The sequence below is a fragment of the Olea europaea genome, chromosome 18 (assembly GCF_002742605.1).
Source record: "Olea europaea var. sylvestris chromosome 18, O_europaea_v1, whole genome shotgun sequence".
NCBI lineage: Eukaryota > Viridiplantae > Streptophyta > Magnoliopsida > Lamiales > Oleaceae > Olea > Olea europaea.
In genome coordinates, this window is record NC_036254.1 from 30562934 (window position 1) to 30577484 (window position 14551).

Here is a 14551-nt window from a genome sequence, read left to right on the forward strand (position 1 = left end):
CTACGACCGGCGTTTTCCTTTTCAAAGGCTAGTTGCATATGGAGACGAAGCTCTAGAATAGTAGACCCGTCCACCGGAATAAAAAGTCAAGCAGACCTGCTTTTCGTATATTTTGCTATACATTCATGCCATGTAAAAACCGAGGGAAGGAAAAATCATAGAAAGCGAGTTCAGCTCAGCCAACCTGACCCGACTTTCAATTTCATCCCTTGACAGCAACAACAAAGAAACTAAACCTTATTCCTAATAAATTCAGAGTACGCTACATGGAACTCTATGTAACTATGTTATGCCCTACTTATTTTAACTTACAATCGAGTCGATAGCATACTGCTATTCACAACAAATATATGTCCCTCAATTCTAAAAAAGTAATTCAGCAAAGGAATTTCTCAGATAAATATTGATCACTGGGAAGGGGTGATCTCTACAGTAATTCCGTTGTCATATCCCTGTTCTAACGTCGAATAAATGAAAAGATTCTCTTCTTCTGCAATTCATGAAATCGACTTGATTCTCAAACAAAAAACTGATGCTCTACTAAATTAAAATATCAAACCAATCAAGAAACCTCTACGTTTATGGATTTTTTGGGTTTCTTGCTCGAGAAAAACAATCAAGATTTCCTCCACTAACAACAAAGATTTTTCAGTCATACGCAAAGGAGCTAGTTTATCCCAACATCATCTATTTTTATTACACAATGAGATGAAAAAACACTTACAGGACTAACAGTTGCTATATGCAGTAGTATACAATCCTATTGACATGAAGATTGCTTGTACCTGAAGCTCTCATTATCCCGCCCTCCCTCGGGGTCCTTCCTCTTCAAAATGCCCCCTGAACTTGATAAAAACCTCGCTTGCTCCTCTGTGCGAACTTGTGAATTGGTAACGGAAAGTTGCCTCAACATTTCATCTTTTCCTTCTGAGTCCACGGCTCCAGGGCCTGCATTAAGATCCAGTGCCTGTTTGCCCCACTTTCTGTTGTTCTCCATCGCCCAGTTACTGCTACTGTCTAGAAGGCCGAATACATAAGGCCTCTGATGTTGGGACAAGACAGCATCAACGGGTGCCAGTAACTGTGAATTGACATGAGGCGTAAACAGCCTTCCACCAGATGAGGAATCCATATACGAGGTTGGGGCAACCGGAAAAGTGGCTGATGGGATAGGAAAAGCAGTTCTGAAAGGAAAACCAGAGTACTGGAAAGGACCAGGTGGAGAAGGCACTGCAGGAGATGATGACAACACCGACCCCCGGTGAAAATCATGAGTAAATGTAGCATCGCTAGGAGTAAATATTCTCTGTGGCGCACCAGATGGAACGATGGGAAAGGGATGGTCCCCTCGATCAGCTAATATTGTTGGAATTTTCACTGTAGAGTAAGTATTTGCAGGTGGAAACAAAGATGAGAAATTCCCGAGTTCAGAATTATTCATTCTAAGGCCAGCAGTAGGCAGCAGCTGAGATGCTATACCACCCTTGCACTGCTGATTGATTAAAAGCTGTTCATCACTAGCATCATCAACCTCAGGCCCATCGTTGAGATCAAAATCCATTCTATTACGAGTGGTTAAACCACCTAATGGCTGAACAGATACAATGGGAGAATCCACTTTATAATTACCACTAGCGGAGAACTGCCCATTATCATTTGATACATCAACCCTATTCAAATCAAGGTCCAGACCTCCCGAGCGAAGAAATGGCATAGAACCTGCATTGGCATTCTGCATGATATGACGATTGCTTGCATAACCAGATGATGAACCAACAGCAAAATCAGAACCTCGCAAAGCCATTTCCTCAAGAACTCTTTCATCTGGCACATTCAGGTCAATATCCAAGGGTGTACGGCCATGTTTACCAGTAGAAGCAACAGGGGAAGTCATGCTTGTTGTCTCAAATGGTATTTCAGGAATCTTCCTGGGTTCAGCCGGCCGAAATGCGCTAGTGGCAGCAGATCCCTTCCATCCAAGTTCCCCTTTAATTCTCAACAGATCATCTGGAGGAACAAAGGGACCTTTGGCAGCAGCAGCCACTGTAATGGAAGTAGGAAGGACACTGGGAATAGGATTTACAACAAAAGGCGAGTGCTTCATCATATGAACTTTGGACGAACCAGAGGATATCAAATTGATCATCTCCCCATACTTCCCATCATCTGCAGTAAAACCTTCATTTAAGTCGAACTTCATCTTTGCATTCAGATCTGATGCTCCTGCAACAGAGGAAGAAGAAACATCTGCACCAGAGGAAGCGCAATCGTCTGTTTCATTTACTTCAAGGCAGCCAGCATTCTTGGATTCTCTCAACTCTGTACTTTTTTGCTCTTCCTGGGCCAGAGAAGCAAGAAGCAGATTTTCAGGCAGTGAAGCATGCTCCGGAATCTCTTTATTTTCTGCACTGATCTCAGCACGGTGATTCTTGACATCATTAGCAAGGGAATTAAGACCAGTTACAACTTGACCTTCTACAGCCGCACTTTTGTCCATGCCTTGATCAAAACTCTCTCTTTCAGACTGGCAAATGTAACCCTTACCATCATTTTCATGTGCTTTACCCACTCTGACTTCATCACCATTTTCAGAAATTGATTTCTGGCAAGATAATGTTTGCGGTGGCTTTTCATTACTACCTCCTGTAAGTTCAGACTTAGCAATGGCAACAGTCAGTTTCTGCTGAGAGTGAATTCCTGTGTTCAACCTTTCATTCACATCACTATTGCAGTCACCTTCACACAGTTGATTAGACGATGAAACTTCAACTGTTTCCTTACTCACTTCTGCACTTAAACAATCATTAGTAACCTTGTCTCCACTTATCATGTCCATTTGTCCAGCTTTACAATCTAAAAGACCAATAATGTTAACCTTACCTGAAATGGCTTTTTCATGATGAATTTGTTTACCCAATTTACCATCAACTATCTTCTCCATGGAAATGGGAAGCGTCAAAGACGTGGTAAACTTCATTTCATTAAACTTCTCCTCCTTAGGATCTGCAGTGCTTCGCAGATCAGTGCTGGAAGGGTCAAAGTGTTTATCACCCTGTCCAGCAATTATATCTCCAGATGTATTGGATGAAGCACCTTTTTTGTCACCAGATAACTCAAGTAATTCATGTTTAGGCTGATGTAATCCATCTTCAGTCAACGCACAACCTGCCTGCCTGCTAGCACGATCAACATTATGAGAACACTCACTTTGAACTCCTGCAATATGATCTTTTGAAGAAGAGTTTGATCTGGCCTTCTCATCAACTGCAGGGGTGATTTCTGTAGAATTAGTAGGTGAGGATATTTCTCCAGTAGCCACACTAGCAAGTAGATTTATTCCCATATCATCTTCAAGTGATAAAGATGAATTTACTTCAGAATCCTTAACACAGCTCTCAATTAAAGCATTCATGGGACTGAACGTAGTTTTCTGCAACTTTCCAGACTCCGATTGATTTCCTTTGGTGCCTTCTTTTAATTTCTGGCAGTCTTCAGTGGTCCTACTTTGCTCTTCATGGGGAAGAGCTAAAGATGACTCAGCACATTCGTCCGACCTAGTCAACACATCTTTCAAATCATCGCTTTGCCATGATTCTGCTTTCATCTCTGTAGGAACATTACGTGGATATGCATCACTCCCGTCCTTTGGATTATGGTGTTTGTCTGAAAGCACGGGAGAAGAAGCTCGACAGCTCATAATGGAATTATCTTCTAGAGATCCTCCAGTGGCACCTTGTGCTGGACTCCGAACCCGATTTGTTATCTTTACAATTAACTTATGACCACTTCCTTCAATAATGGGCCCCTCAACAGCCTTTTCATTTGTTAAGGCAGATGGAGATAACTTTTCTAAAGGACTAGTTCTGTGCACTGAAGAACTTCTGCCTGAGCTGGTTTCTTTCTGACGTCCAGTCAGTGAGGTCCCAGGAAAGCCACTTACTTTTCGATGATGAGAACTTCCACTCGATATCTTATTAACAGTCACAGAACCCGCAGTGGAACTCTTTCCGTCTTTTGCTGAGAATGACTGACAGTAATTATGAGACTGATTGGAACTACTGCTCCTATCCTCCCTAATTAGAGGGGTATCAGAAGTGCAATCCACAGAAATTCTGGGCTGGCTCTCCTTGCCAAATGCAGGGGACGATGCCGATTTCATTGAGCCTGGAGATGAGGATGCCGACTTTGTGTTGCTTTCCCCATGTGAAGTGGTTTTAGATGTGGAATGCTGAGTTATTGAGCTGTTCATGGCAATATCGGCCACACTTGAATTTTTGTTCCCACCATGAGAGGCCTCAGGAAGGCGTGATTTGGAAGGCCATGAAGATACAGCTTGAGTTGAACCAGACTTTGCATCAATGCTAGCCATTTCAACCTCAACACGTTTCTTCCATGTGTCAACTAAGCTCCGAACCTTCCTCTGGATTTCAATGTTTTTATGTGAACGTAAATGATTCACAGATCTACCAATGTTGCACATTCGAAGGGCTTGAAGATTCACAGGGAGCTTACCAAGTGCACGAAGTAAAACCAAAAGAAATTCCTCAACAGATGCATTGCTGTCCTTCAAACTATTACCATCACCAATCTTCCCTTTATGAATGTCCTGGAGCCACTCATCGAATACAAGCAAACCCCTGAGCTGAACAAACCGACTAAGACAATCGAATTTATCAGTTGCGGCCATCACACCTGCAAGCATTGAACGACTAACCAAATCCAATTTTCTCTCCATTCTACCAGATTGCATTAGTTGGACGAGCTTGTCAACCCCTTCCAAATCCACAACTCCTCCCTTCTTAGTTATTTTTGCAATCTCTGATTTCAAATTACTATCAGTTTTGCATTGAACAGAGTCACCACTGTCAGTTCTTAAAGAACGTTCTCTTTTGATGGAATCAGCGCCATATTCTCCTCTTTCCCTCTTCTTTCCTTTGATTTGAGGAGGGAAAGAAGTCCCGCCGTTCTGATTTTTATCTGAACCAGGTTTCAATTGTGTGGTTGACGTAGGACCATTAGCTTGCTTTGGAGAACAACCACCAGGCTGCAAGGTTGCATGCATTTCTCGTCTTGTTTTGTTAAGAGCTTATCTATTTCTTCTCGTTGCTCCTGTAAAATCAAGTATACATGAGTATCTTGGAAAAGAAAGAATGAAGCTTAGAAACAATGAAAGGCAGAGACTGCTGAGGCAATTTGGAAAAAGCACAATCACCAACACTAGACCATCCCACAATAATAGAGAAATTTGATTCTCCATAAATGAGTGAGCTAGTTGGCGCTAACAAAAAATGTTCCATATAAATAATGGTCTCAGTCCTTTTCGTTATATCGTACAATAAAGAATGACATGATATAAGGAGGCAGCCGAAAGAGTGGCACTCATATTTCCTAATAACGGTTGTGAGAAAAGAGTTGATACATATTTGATACTTTCACCACCCCCAACCCCAGGATCCAGCCAATGAAACATGTCACTAACTTCAATAAAATATAATGAAATTATATGGAATTTCTTGCTGGCTCTTACGCTCCACTCTATCTTATTCAGTCCAAAATAAGATGAGTTGTCATATCTTATGATTCAAAGCCAAAAATCAACACCAAGACTTCAATCCTCATTATTTGTTCTTGCATAAAAAATTAAAAAATAAAAAGTCTTCTTGATCAGCTCGCTTAATTGTACTACAATCTTCCAAAGCCCTAAGCTAGTTCCTCAAACGTTGAATACCTAACATTCAAAATAAAATCCTTTAGTGGTCATGCAAACCCCTCAGTAATAACCACTTGTTCCTAATGACACAAGATATCATCTATAAGAAATCTCTACTAAGACAAAAATTAAGGAATGTGAAGCTACAGCATTTTATGCAGGTCATACAGATATACCGAAACCAAAGTTCAGACAAAGATGGTCTTATCTACTCGTTCAGATAATGCTATATTATTAAGCTCGCCTACTATCTATATCTCAAATAAATGCCCCTTCTTCTTTCATTTGGAGGTTTTTAAAGAGTGCCATATTACCCACAAAGACTCTCCTAACTGAAACAAGATTTCACTTCATCAAAATAAAAGAACCTATCTAATCTTCATATTCCTCCACTACATTCTTTTATTTTAGCCAAACTCCACTTTTAACTTCATACCCAGTTGCCAACACTGTCAACAAAGACCACCAACACTCCTCTCAAAGCCAGCACCACACACCACTGCGGACCTCGTGAACAGCACCGCCACCAGCCAAAGTCATTAGGGACGATCATGGCATCACCCATCATCTTCATGATCAACTTAAGTTATTGACTGCCAGGGGATAACCTCCCTTCGATTTACCTCTTCTCCATTATCAAGTGTCACCTTCCAAGACCAATACCATATCCATTAAGGATATATGATTCCTAATTCTTGTTTTGTTTCACTAAATCATGAAGCTCGTTTTGAGAATTTTAGACAGAATGTAAAGTTTTTGGATGTTTTAGAGATTTTTCTCCCTTCTTCTGACTCCCCGTAGTAGAGTTGCTGGGGACAATCATCATCTATAGAGGTTTGGAGTGTTTATTGACAGTGGCACCTTTTCCTTATCAGCTTTTAGATGCAGCATTGAATAGTAGTGGAGCTACTTCCAATTTTATTTTTTTTTTTCCAAGTGATACAGCTAAAATTGTGGCACTAGTCATAGTAAAAGTTGGCTGAGGAAACAGGAATGTAGGAAGAAGGCAGGCCTGGATCCCATTAAAATTAGAAGGCATGTTAAGGAAGTACATTTTTTCGCTTGTGGGGTGTTTGACATGGCAGTGTTCGTCTGCAATTACGGATCAAATGGTTCGAATAGCAGTTGATGAGGGGAAGTGGGCATGAGAGGTACAGCAGGGACACATGTGGAGATGTTCAACCCACCGCTAAATAATAATGGCGGAGGAGGTGGGTGGAAAAATGTTACAACGTGGCAAAATATTAGAATTTGCGTAAGACTTGTAGAAACTTGTGAAGCATTGGTTTTTTACCAAATTCAATGTATATCCTGTTGCTTACGCAAAAAAGGAGGATCGTAACTGCGTGGAGATGTTCAACCCACCGCTAAATAATAATGGCGGAGGAGGTGGGTGGAAAAATGTTACAACGTGGCAAAATATTAGAATTTGCGTAAGACTTGTAGAAACTTGTGAAGCATTGGTTTTTTACCAAATTCAATGTATATCCTGTTGCTTACGCAAAAAAGGAGGATCGTAACTGCTACTATCATTAAAAACTTTCCAGCACATTGACATACATATTCCAAAAACAAATATTTCCAACTTCGATGGATTCAAACTTAAGATATATCAGCAAATCACAAACACCAACCAGTAAACACTTAAGTCAATCGAATTAACCAATCAATAAACACTTGCTATATTAATTAGAAAAATAAAAAAATCTGACATTAAAGCTAAAAACTCACCTAGAAAAAAACTAAAATCTGTAGTAATTAAATTCGAGGGCACAAACTGTCTGATACTCCGCAGATTCCTACTACACCCCTCACCTTCCCTCCAATGAAAACTGAAGATAGTTTCTTTGCATTTCTCCCAATTTTTACACAACCAAACACTGCAGCTTTAACCAACAATTCAATCAATTTATCTTCCTCAATTTTTCCCCTTTTCTGTATCAAAACCCTAATAAATCAAATCCTCCAAGCTTTCCAAAAAATACCCAGAAATGCCCAAATCCAAACTCGAAAAACCCTAAATCGTTGTCCGCTTCAAAATTGCATATTCGGCTTCAATTCTTCCATCTGCAAAAGAAAAAATTACCTCATATAATGTTCCGACCCGAAAGACACCACTGATACCTAAAACACAGTTATATAAATACAAACACCCATATATACACATACATACATAAAATTTCATAATAATACTGACTAAAAATACAATTCAATAAGCATACCTTTGAGATTTGACGATTCTAGAGAGAGAGAACGGTGCAGAGAAAGATAAAGTGAGAGAGTACAGAACTCGACGACGGCAGGGTGAAAGGGAGTTTTTATTTTTCTGTTTAGGTGCCTCAAATTTTGCTTTAATTGTAAATGTGAATCCTACATTTTCAACAAATACACATTTATACCCCTGCCAATAGGAATATTCCCATTAGGGTTATTTTAGGAATTTACTACTTTAACCCTGCATTGCTTTTTGCAAAACAAAATTAAAATAGGAATTAATTTCACTAGTAGTCACTGAAGTTCGCTATATTTGTCATCGATGTAGTTATTAACCTTAAATAATGTATCATTGGTCACCCTTTTAGTCTGACAAATGTCATGTCCAGCATAGTAGCTGTTAAATCTCTATAAGGACTAAACCTCCGTTTGACCCAATTTTATGAAAATGAAAATGAGTGCAATAATACTTTTTGAAAAAATGAGTAATTGAAAAAGAAAAAAATATTTTTGATTTACGTGTAATATTATTTTATGAAAAATCGTGGGATCGACAACAAAATTTTTTAGTCGAGGAATATGTTTCTCTCCTTATACTTACGTTTATTTTGAAAATCGTTAATTTCATAAGACAAAGACTAAAGTCATGAACACATTGATAGTTAATTAAATGTCAAGGTTTATCGGATCGACAACAGATTTGAAGTTGATGCCGCTAAAGAAATGATCAATTATATAATATTATTTAACTTTAAGGACAAATGAATTATAAAAATATTTTGATGATCATCTTAGAATTTTACTTCAATTGTTGTGGCCATTTGTGGAATTATTCATTTAGAGATGCTTGTCTCCTAAATTTTATCAAATTATGTAAATTTCTTTCACAATCATATTTAATCGTATTCAATTATAAAATTTATAATTTTTTAAAAATAAGTGAAATGATAATAAAAATTATTGTGATTAGTACATTAGATGCATAGAATACTAAACAATCATATTACATAAACCTCTTCTTTATTTCTATCGAATAGTGCATAATTCGGCGCACTAAATGTACATTCAATATATACGGAAGTGTTGAACTGATGCAAGATTTACCCTTTATTTCTTCAATTCTTCACTATATATTCACACAATAAAATATTCTAAAAACTTATTTATTTTTAATCATACATTTTCCAAGACATTCGATTCAAAACTCTTTATTTTGTCAAATAATAGATGACAAATGGGGGCTAGATATGCTATTTATTTCTTTCAATTATACCTTCCACTAAAAGGGAACACACACATGAAACTTAAAAATGTCATATCCAACAAAACACATTAGTTAAACAATTTTCCAACAAGCCCAAACCAAATAAATAGGGTTCATGTGTATCTATGATTCTATGCACACAAACATCTATGTTTTGTATGTACTGAATTGAATTATTGGGGTCATCTTATTAATATAATTCTTCACGGATTAGGTTTTGGCGGAAAAAAAAAAGAATTTTGCTACATGTGAAAGATTGTGCTAAAAACGAAATCTAAAACTCATCTCTAACCGATTAAGTTTTAAGATCAAATAAAACAATACTGACATGTGCCCGTGAGAGAAAGAGAGAACACGCATAGACACAAAACAAAAATGTAAAAACCACATTGTGATAAAATCGTCTAAATAAAAATGAGAGCGTTTGTACTCGATACCTTGAGGACTCAATTTGAGCAGGCAAAAAAGGTGACCTGGTCAACACGAGCAAAGGAAATGGACTGAAAAGGACACTGAGTTGACTCATCTGATTTGACTTTAAATATCTAAAATGGAAGTTCTTGATTGGCATTGTTAACGTAAACCAAGAGGATGACGGATGGAAGGGTAGTTTTGGTATTTCAAAAATAGAGGAAATATTCTTAGGGGCATGACATTGGCATTATCCCCCCGACAAATATTAAAAAATGTTTTTTTTTCAAACTTATTTTTAACTACACAATTTTACAATAAAATATTTTACAAATAAATTCAAAAAAATTTCCTACATTTTAAAAGTATCTCTAAGAGATTCTCTATTTTTAAATAACATATTTTATCATTTGGAGAGCATCTATAAGTTCAGAGAGTTGATAAAATTTTGAAATACTCCAACAAACTTTTATATTTCTTACTCAATTTTACTACTCCCAAAAAATATTTATTATTTTTCTCTATCTTTTAATCTGACTAAATTTTCTCTAAATTATTTTATCATTTTCCTAAATTAAAAATTGAAACACTTTGAATACATTTAATTATAAAGAATGAGTTTGACTCTTCATATTTGAAAAGTCAAACCCACTCTCTAAATTAAAATATTAAATTAAAGAGTCTCTTTGAGCATGATTTTAAGAGTTAACTGTTTAAAATAGAGATTATATTATGTTTAAAGAGTCTCTAACAATATATTTTCCAAAAAATTGCAATTCCAAAACTCATTTCAATTTAGATTTTCCATATATCTTGCTACATAGAAGCATATTATCTGAGTTTCAAAAAATAAAATAAAATAAAATAAATTGCACAAGAATAATGCTTGGGGCTCATGAGCACGCATAAGAGGCTACAAGCTAATATCTCTCTCGGTTTAATCCGTGCGTGCACAACAATAATGTGAATTTGTGCGTGCGTGCGTGCGTGCTTCGATGCATAAAGGCTACAAGCAGGGGCAGATCCACATGGAGTCATGTGGGGTCAAATGACCCCACACTTTTCTGGAATATTTTATTTTTTTTTTTTGCTGAAAACTTAATTTTCTGTCCCAAAAAGTCCGAATCCTTAATTTATATCCATATCACATGGTCTATATCCATTATTTAGTCCATAAATATATCATATAATCCACCGATTTCTTCTCAAAGTGCAAATATTGAACATGAACAGCAAACAACCGATTTTTCCTTTTTGCTTATGTACGTTGTTCGAAAAAAAAAAAAATTGACCCCACAGTTTGAATGGTCTGGGTCCGCCCCTGGCTACAAGAGAATCTTTGTTTCTCCGTTTGGACCTGAACAAAATTTTAACTTTTTTTCCTTCAAGTCTAGTAGTATTCAATCCTCCAACCAAACATGCTATTTGAAGTAAAGAAGTTTTCGAACGTAAAGGAGGTTTACAATATCTCCAATAGTTTCACAAAAACTGCTACAAAATGTTCGTTCATGGAAGCAGACTCTTGACCATTGATTATTCAGTAGGCATATGGCATCCATATGACGCACCCGAGCCTGGGATATCGACCTAACAAAAAGAAAATAGGACAATACAGAATCACCAAAGCCTGAACTAGCTTTCATCAGTATTATGGTCGAGACATTTGAAAACTATAAAGCATTGATCATCCTTTTCATCTCAGCAGACCTCCTAGCATCTGGTTCATCAATGGCTCTCTCAGTGAGTACATGCTTGATTCGGCACATTGATTTCCTCACCTGTTCAATCATCACCAAACACGTATAGAAAGGGCAACTTTGCTTTCCGAACAATCAATCCAAAATAATGTACGCTAAAGGAACATCATATGACTTGAGAATTAACACTAAATCTTAATAGAGAAATAAAGTTAAGACCTTGGAAATACGCTCTGGATTGGGAAATCGTAGGTTTTGAGCGTGAAGCATTTGGCGCTGTGTCATCAACATGTTCTTCTCCTTCAAGAGAATGTACCACAGTTTGTTAAGGTCATCCCAAGACTTGAGACGCAGTTCTGAAGCCTTCCAGCTCCTACCTAAATAAATTTATAAGAAATTTATCTATAATAGATGTATGTCTACAGAAAAGATGTACAAGTAGAAAGAAATATTAAAGCCCAGTGCTCGTCATGATGAAGATCAATAAAATTTACATAGAAGATGAACGTTATGTCAAAACATCTTACACTGTTGAGTCTCGAATTTCATGAAAGATAGAGCAAATTATACCTTTTGCAAATGTATAAACGGTGCTTGTAAATGTTTTGCAAACACTCTGCCAAAACACTCTTAATTTTCAACCATACTACAGTGGAGACCAATCACACTGCATTTCACAAAATTAAGACATTCTTACTTGATAATATGGTCCTGAGGTGGTTATTCTTCTGTAGATAAAAAATTTTCATGAGATATATATTAATTAGGCTGACCAGGTTGATCGTCATGTCATTATTACAGTTACATTCCAAATCATAGTTAACATCAACGTATGATGCACAAATACTCGTACTACGGAGATGTGTCCGTTAAATATCAAGTCATCTTAGACACTAACATTCCATGACATGGATTTGACAAGCCACGTCTATTATTTGTATATTTTTTAAATTTCTAAAGCTTGAGGGATACTTAAGAAACACTCCTCGGGCAAATTCAACATGCATATGCCATGTCCTAAATTAAAAAGCATAAAAATAAAGATATAATCTATACATTTATAATTTCAAAGAATTTAAATCACATGTTTCTGCCCTACTTTAAAAAATAAATAAATAAATAAAAGGAAATCATGCGTCCATGTTGAAGCAACTCATGTGGGGATAGCAATTCGAACAGCAAAAATCGAAAACTACGGTTAACCGAACCCAATAAGGGCGCGAAAAACCTAACCGATTGTACAATGGAGCAGATATGATATTTGATTTTAGTGACCCAGTTCGGGGCGGGGCGAGTATGGTATTTGCGTGGTCGCTCCGCCCTGAACCGATTACTCACTAAAAGAAAAAATTTGGGCAATTGAACTTTCCATTATTCTTTCCATTATAATTTGTCTAACCAAAAATTTATGGTCCATTATCGACCCATTAAGTAATCTAACCTAATTACCACTTATCCACTAAGTACTAACCCTACCACAAAGATGATTTGAATCAAATTCAACAAGACCCGACAACCGTCTTCACTAAAGTCTCTACAGTGTGTCCCTAAAATTGTTTTCTTCTCCACACCGTATTCTTTCTTGCTCACCATAGCATCCACAAATTGGAGGGTATTTTATTGCTAATTTTTTCTCTTTTGTGTGTATAAAATTCTGCTCCTTCATCATACTCCGGAGCTTGTGCAAGGTTTGGTGACAAGGATGTTGACGAAGAGGTACATTTTTTGTTTAAATCTTCAGTTAAAACCATTCTAGATTAGGTAGTATGGTTGTATTATTACTCTACTTACATTTCTTATTTACTATATAGAAATTAGCTTTGAGTTTTGACGTATATTAGTAAGAGTTGTGGGAAGAATAAAGATTGAATATGAATTGAGATTAGAAATTTTAAGTTATTGAGTAGGAATCAAGTTCGATGCACAAAGATCAATGGACAAAGATATTATTTAGTATGTTATGTTAATAATATTGTTTGTTAAATTCAAATATTGCATTTGAGAATTAAGATATTGTTTTCATTTTTATTTGGGACGTTATTCGCTACATTGACTTAGTATTACGTTTTTGTTTTCATTGAATTTTTTTCATAAATTATTTTTTTTTAATTTGATGGCTAGAATTATAAAAAATAATTTATTTTCGTGGTTACTAACCACTTGAACCGAGATATGAACCCAACCAACTTACGTGATTATGATGCGGTGATGATATGACCAAAAAATCGATGGTTCAGTAATGGTTTTAGCCGAACCGACCTCGAACCGAACCGTTGCCAGTTACTCGTGAGGAATCTATGTAAAATAAACTCTTTTAACAAAGTTACAACATCATTCATGATTGGAATAAATGAAAAATGAAAAGTAATGATGAACACAAAATGGAGCAAAGCACTACCGTCGGCGGTCATACGCATTGGCTGGGCATGTTTTTTTTATGTTTTTCCATTAAATTGAGTTTGAGAAACAGAACATATTGCAATAAGAAATCTCTGCAGACCAAATACCACAGCAGCATGTCCGGTGCTTGATATTGCATCAGGTTCACGGAAAGACATTATTAAAACCCCAAATTTCAAACCGTAATAATCATATCTTGCAAACATCAATCCTCTTATTTCAATTCTACAATAGATTATAATTTTCATCTTATAAAAAAGATGTTGGGGTTTCCTATCCAGGCAAACTGTGGGACCCAGTACTAACCAAACCCGGGTCCATTTGAAGATACAAGTATCAATCATCAGTAAACAATGATTTAGTAATGATAAAATAAACATAGGGGATAACAAAGTATCATAGAAATGTCAAAAGGAACTGATAGTTTAGCCTTCTCCTTCCCGAGTTTTGCTCCTGAACTAATTGTGTAAAAATGACTCCATGTGAACTGATAGGCCATAAAAATTCTGGAAGTACGAATCAAAGACCGCATTTCACTAAACTGTGTTTGCTGAGGCCATGAGTGCCTCCACATTCTATTAATTAAACATTTTCTTAGTGTTCCAGTACAAATCTAGTGTACTGGCATCTAATCCTTAGTTGAATGAAATTTCAATTAGTGCATTTTTCAATTTTTCTTGGATATGCACACTCTATTCCCGGTAAATCTTCAAGTGTATAAGAAAATACCGAGCATGTTTGACGAAGATCAATAATTGTATGGTCTAGCTTAATATATTTTCAAAGCCAAATAAGAACTCTTTCCATTATCACAAATGCATTCCTTATTACCAATGGAAACACATGAAATTTGTA

General features: G+C 36.6%; 1 protein-coding gene across 3 annotated transcripts; it reads right to left on the minus strand.

Annotated features, from left to right (window-relative positions):
* Positions 1–472: 472 nt before the first annotated feature.
* LOC111368125 lies at positions 473–8056 on the minus strand. Of its 3 annotated transcripts, XM_022989342.1 has the most exons (4): positions 7933–8056; positions 7442–7777; positions 2881–5109; positions 473–2787 (listed from the first exon to the last, which is right to left on the minus strand). In XM_022989342.1, the coding sequence occupies exons 3-4, from the start codon at positions 5060–5062 to the stop codon at positions 761–763; spliced, it is 4209 nt and encodes a 1402-aa protein (XP_022845110.1). In that variant the 5' UTR covers positions 5063–5109; positions 7442–7777; positions 7933–8056; the 3' UTR covers positions 473–760. The 3 variants fall into 3 exon arrangements, with proteins under 3 accessions (XP_022845110.1, XP_022845108.1, XP_022845109.1); XM_022989340.1 differs by having other exon boundaries at positions 473–5109; XM_022989341.1 differs by lacking the exon at positions 7442–7777 and having other exon boundaries at positions 473–5109.
* Between the last annotated feature and the right edge of the window lie 6495 nt (positions 8057–14551).

Bases quoted from the DNA above. Each gene is read 5' to 3' on its own strand.
- LOC111368125 (XM_022989341.1), bottom strand. From the start codon at position 5,062: ATGCATGCAACCTTGCAGCCTGGTGGTTGTTCTCCAAAGCAAGCTAAT.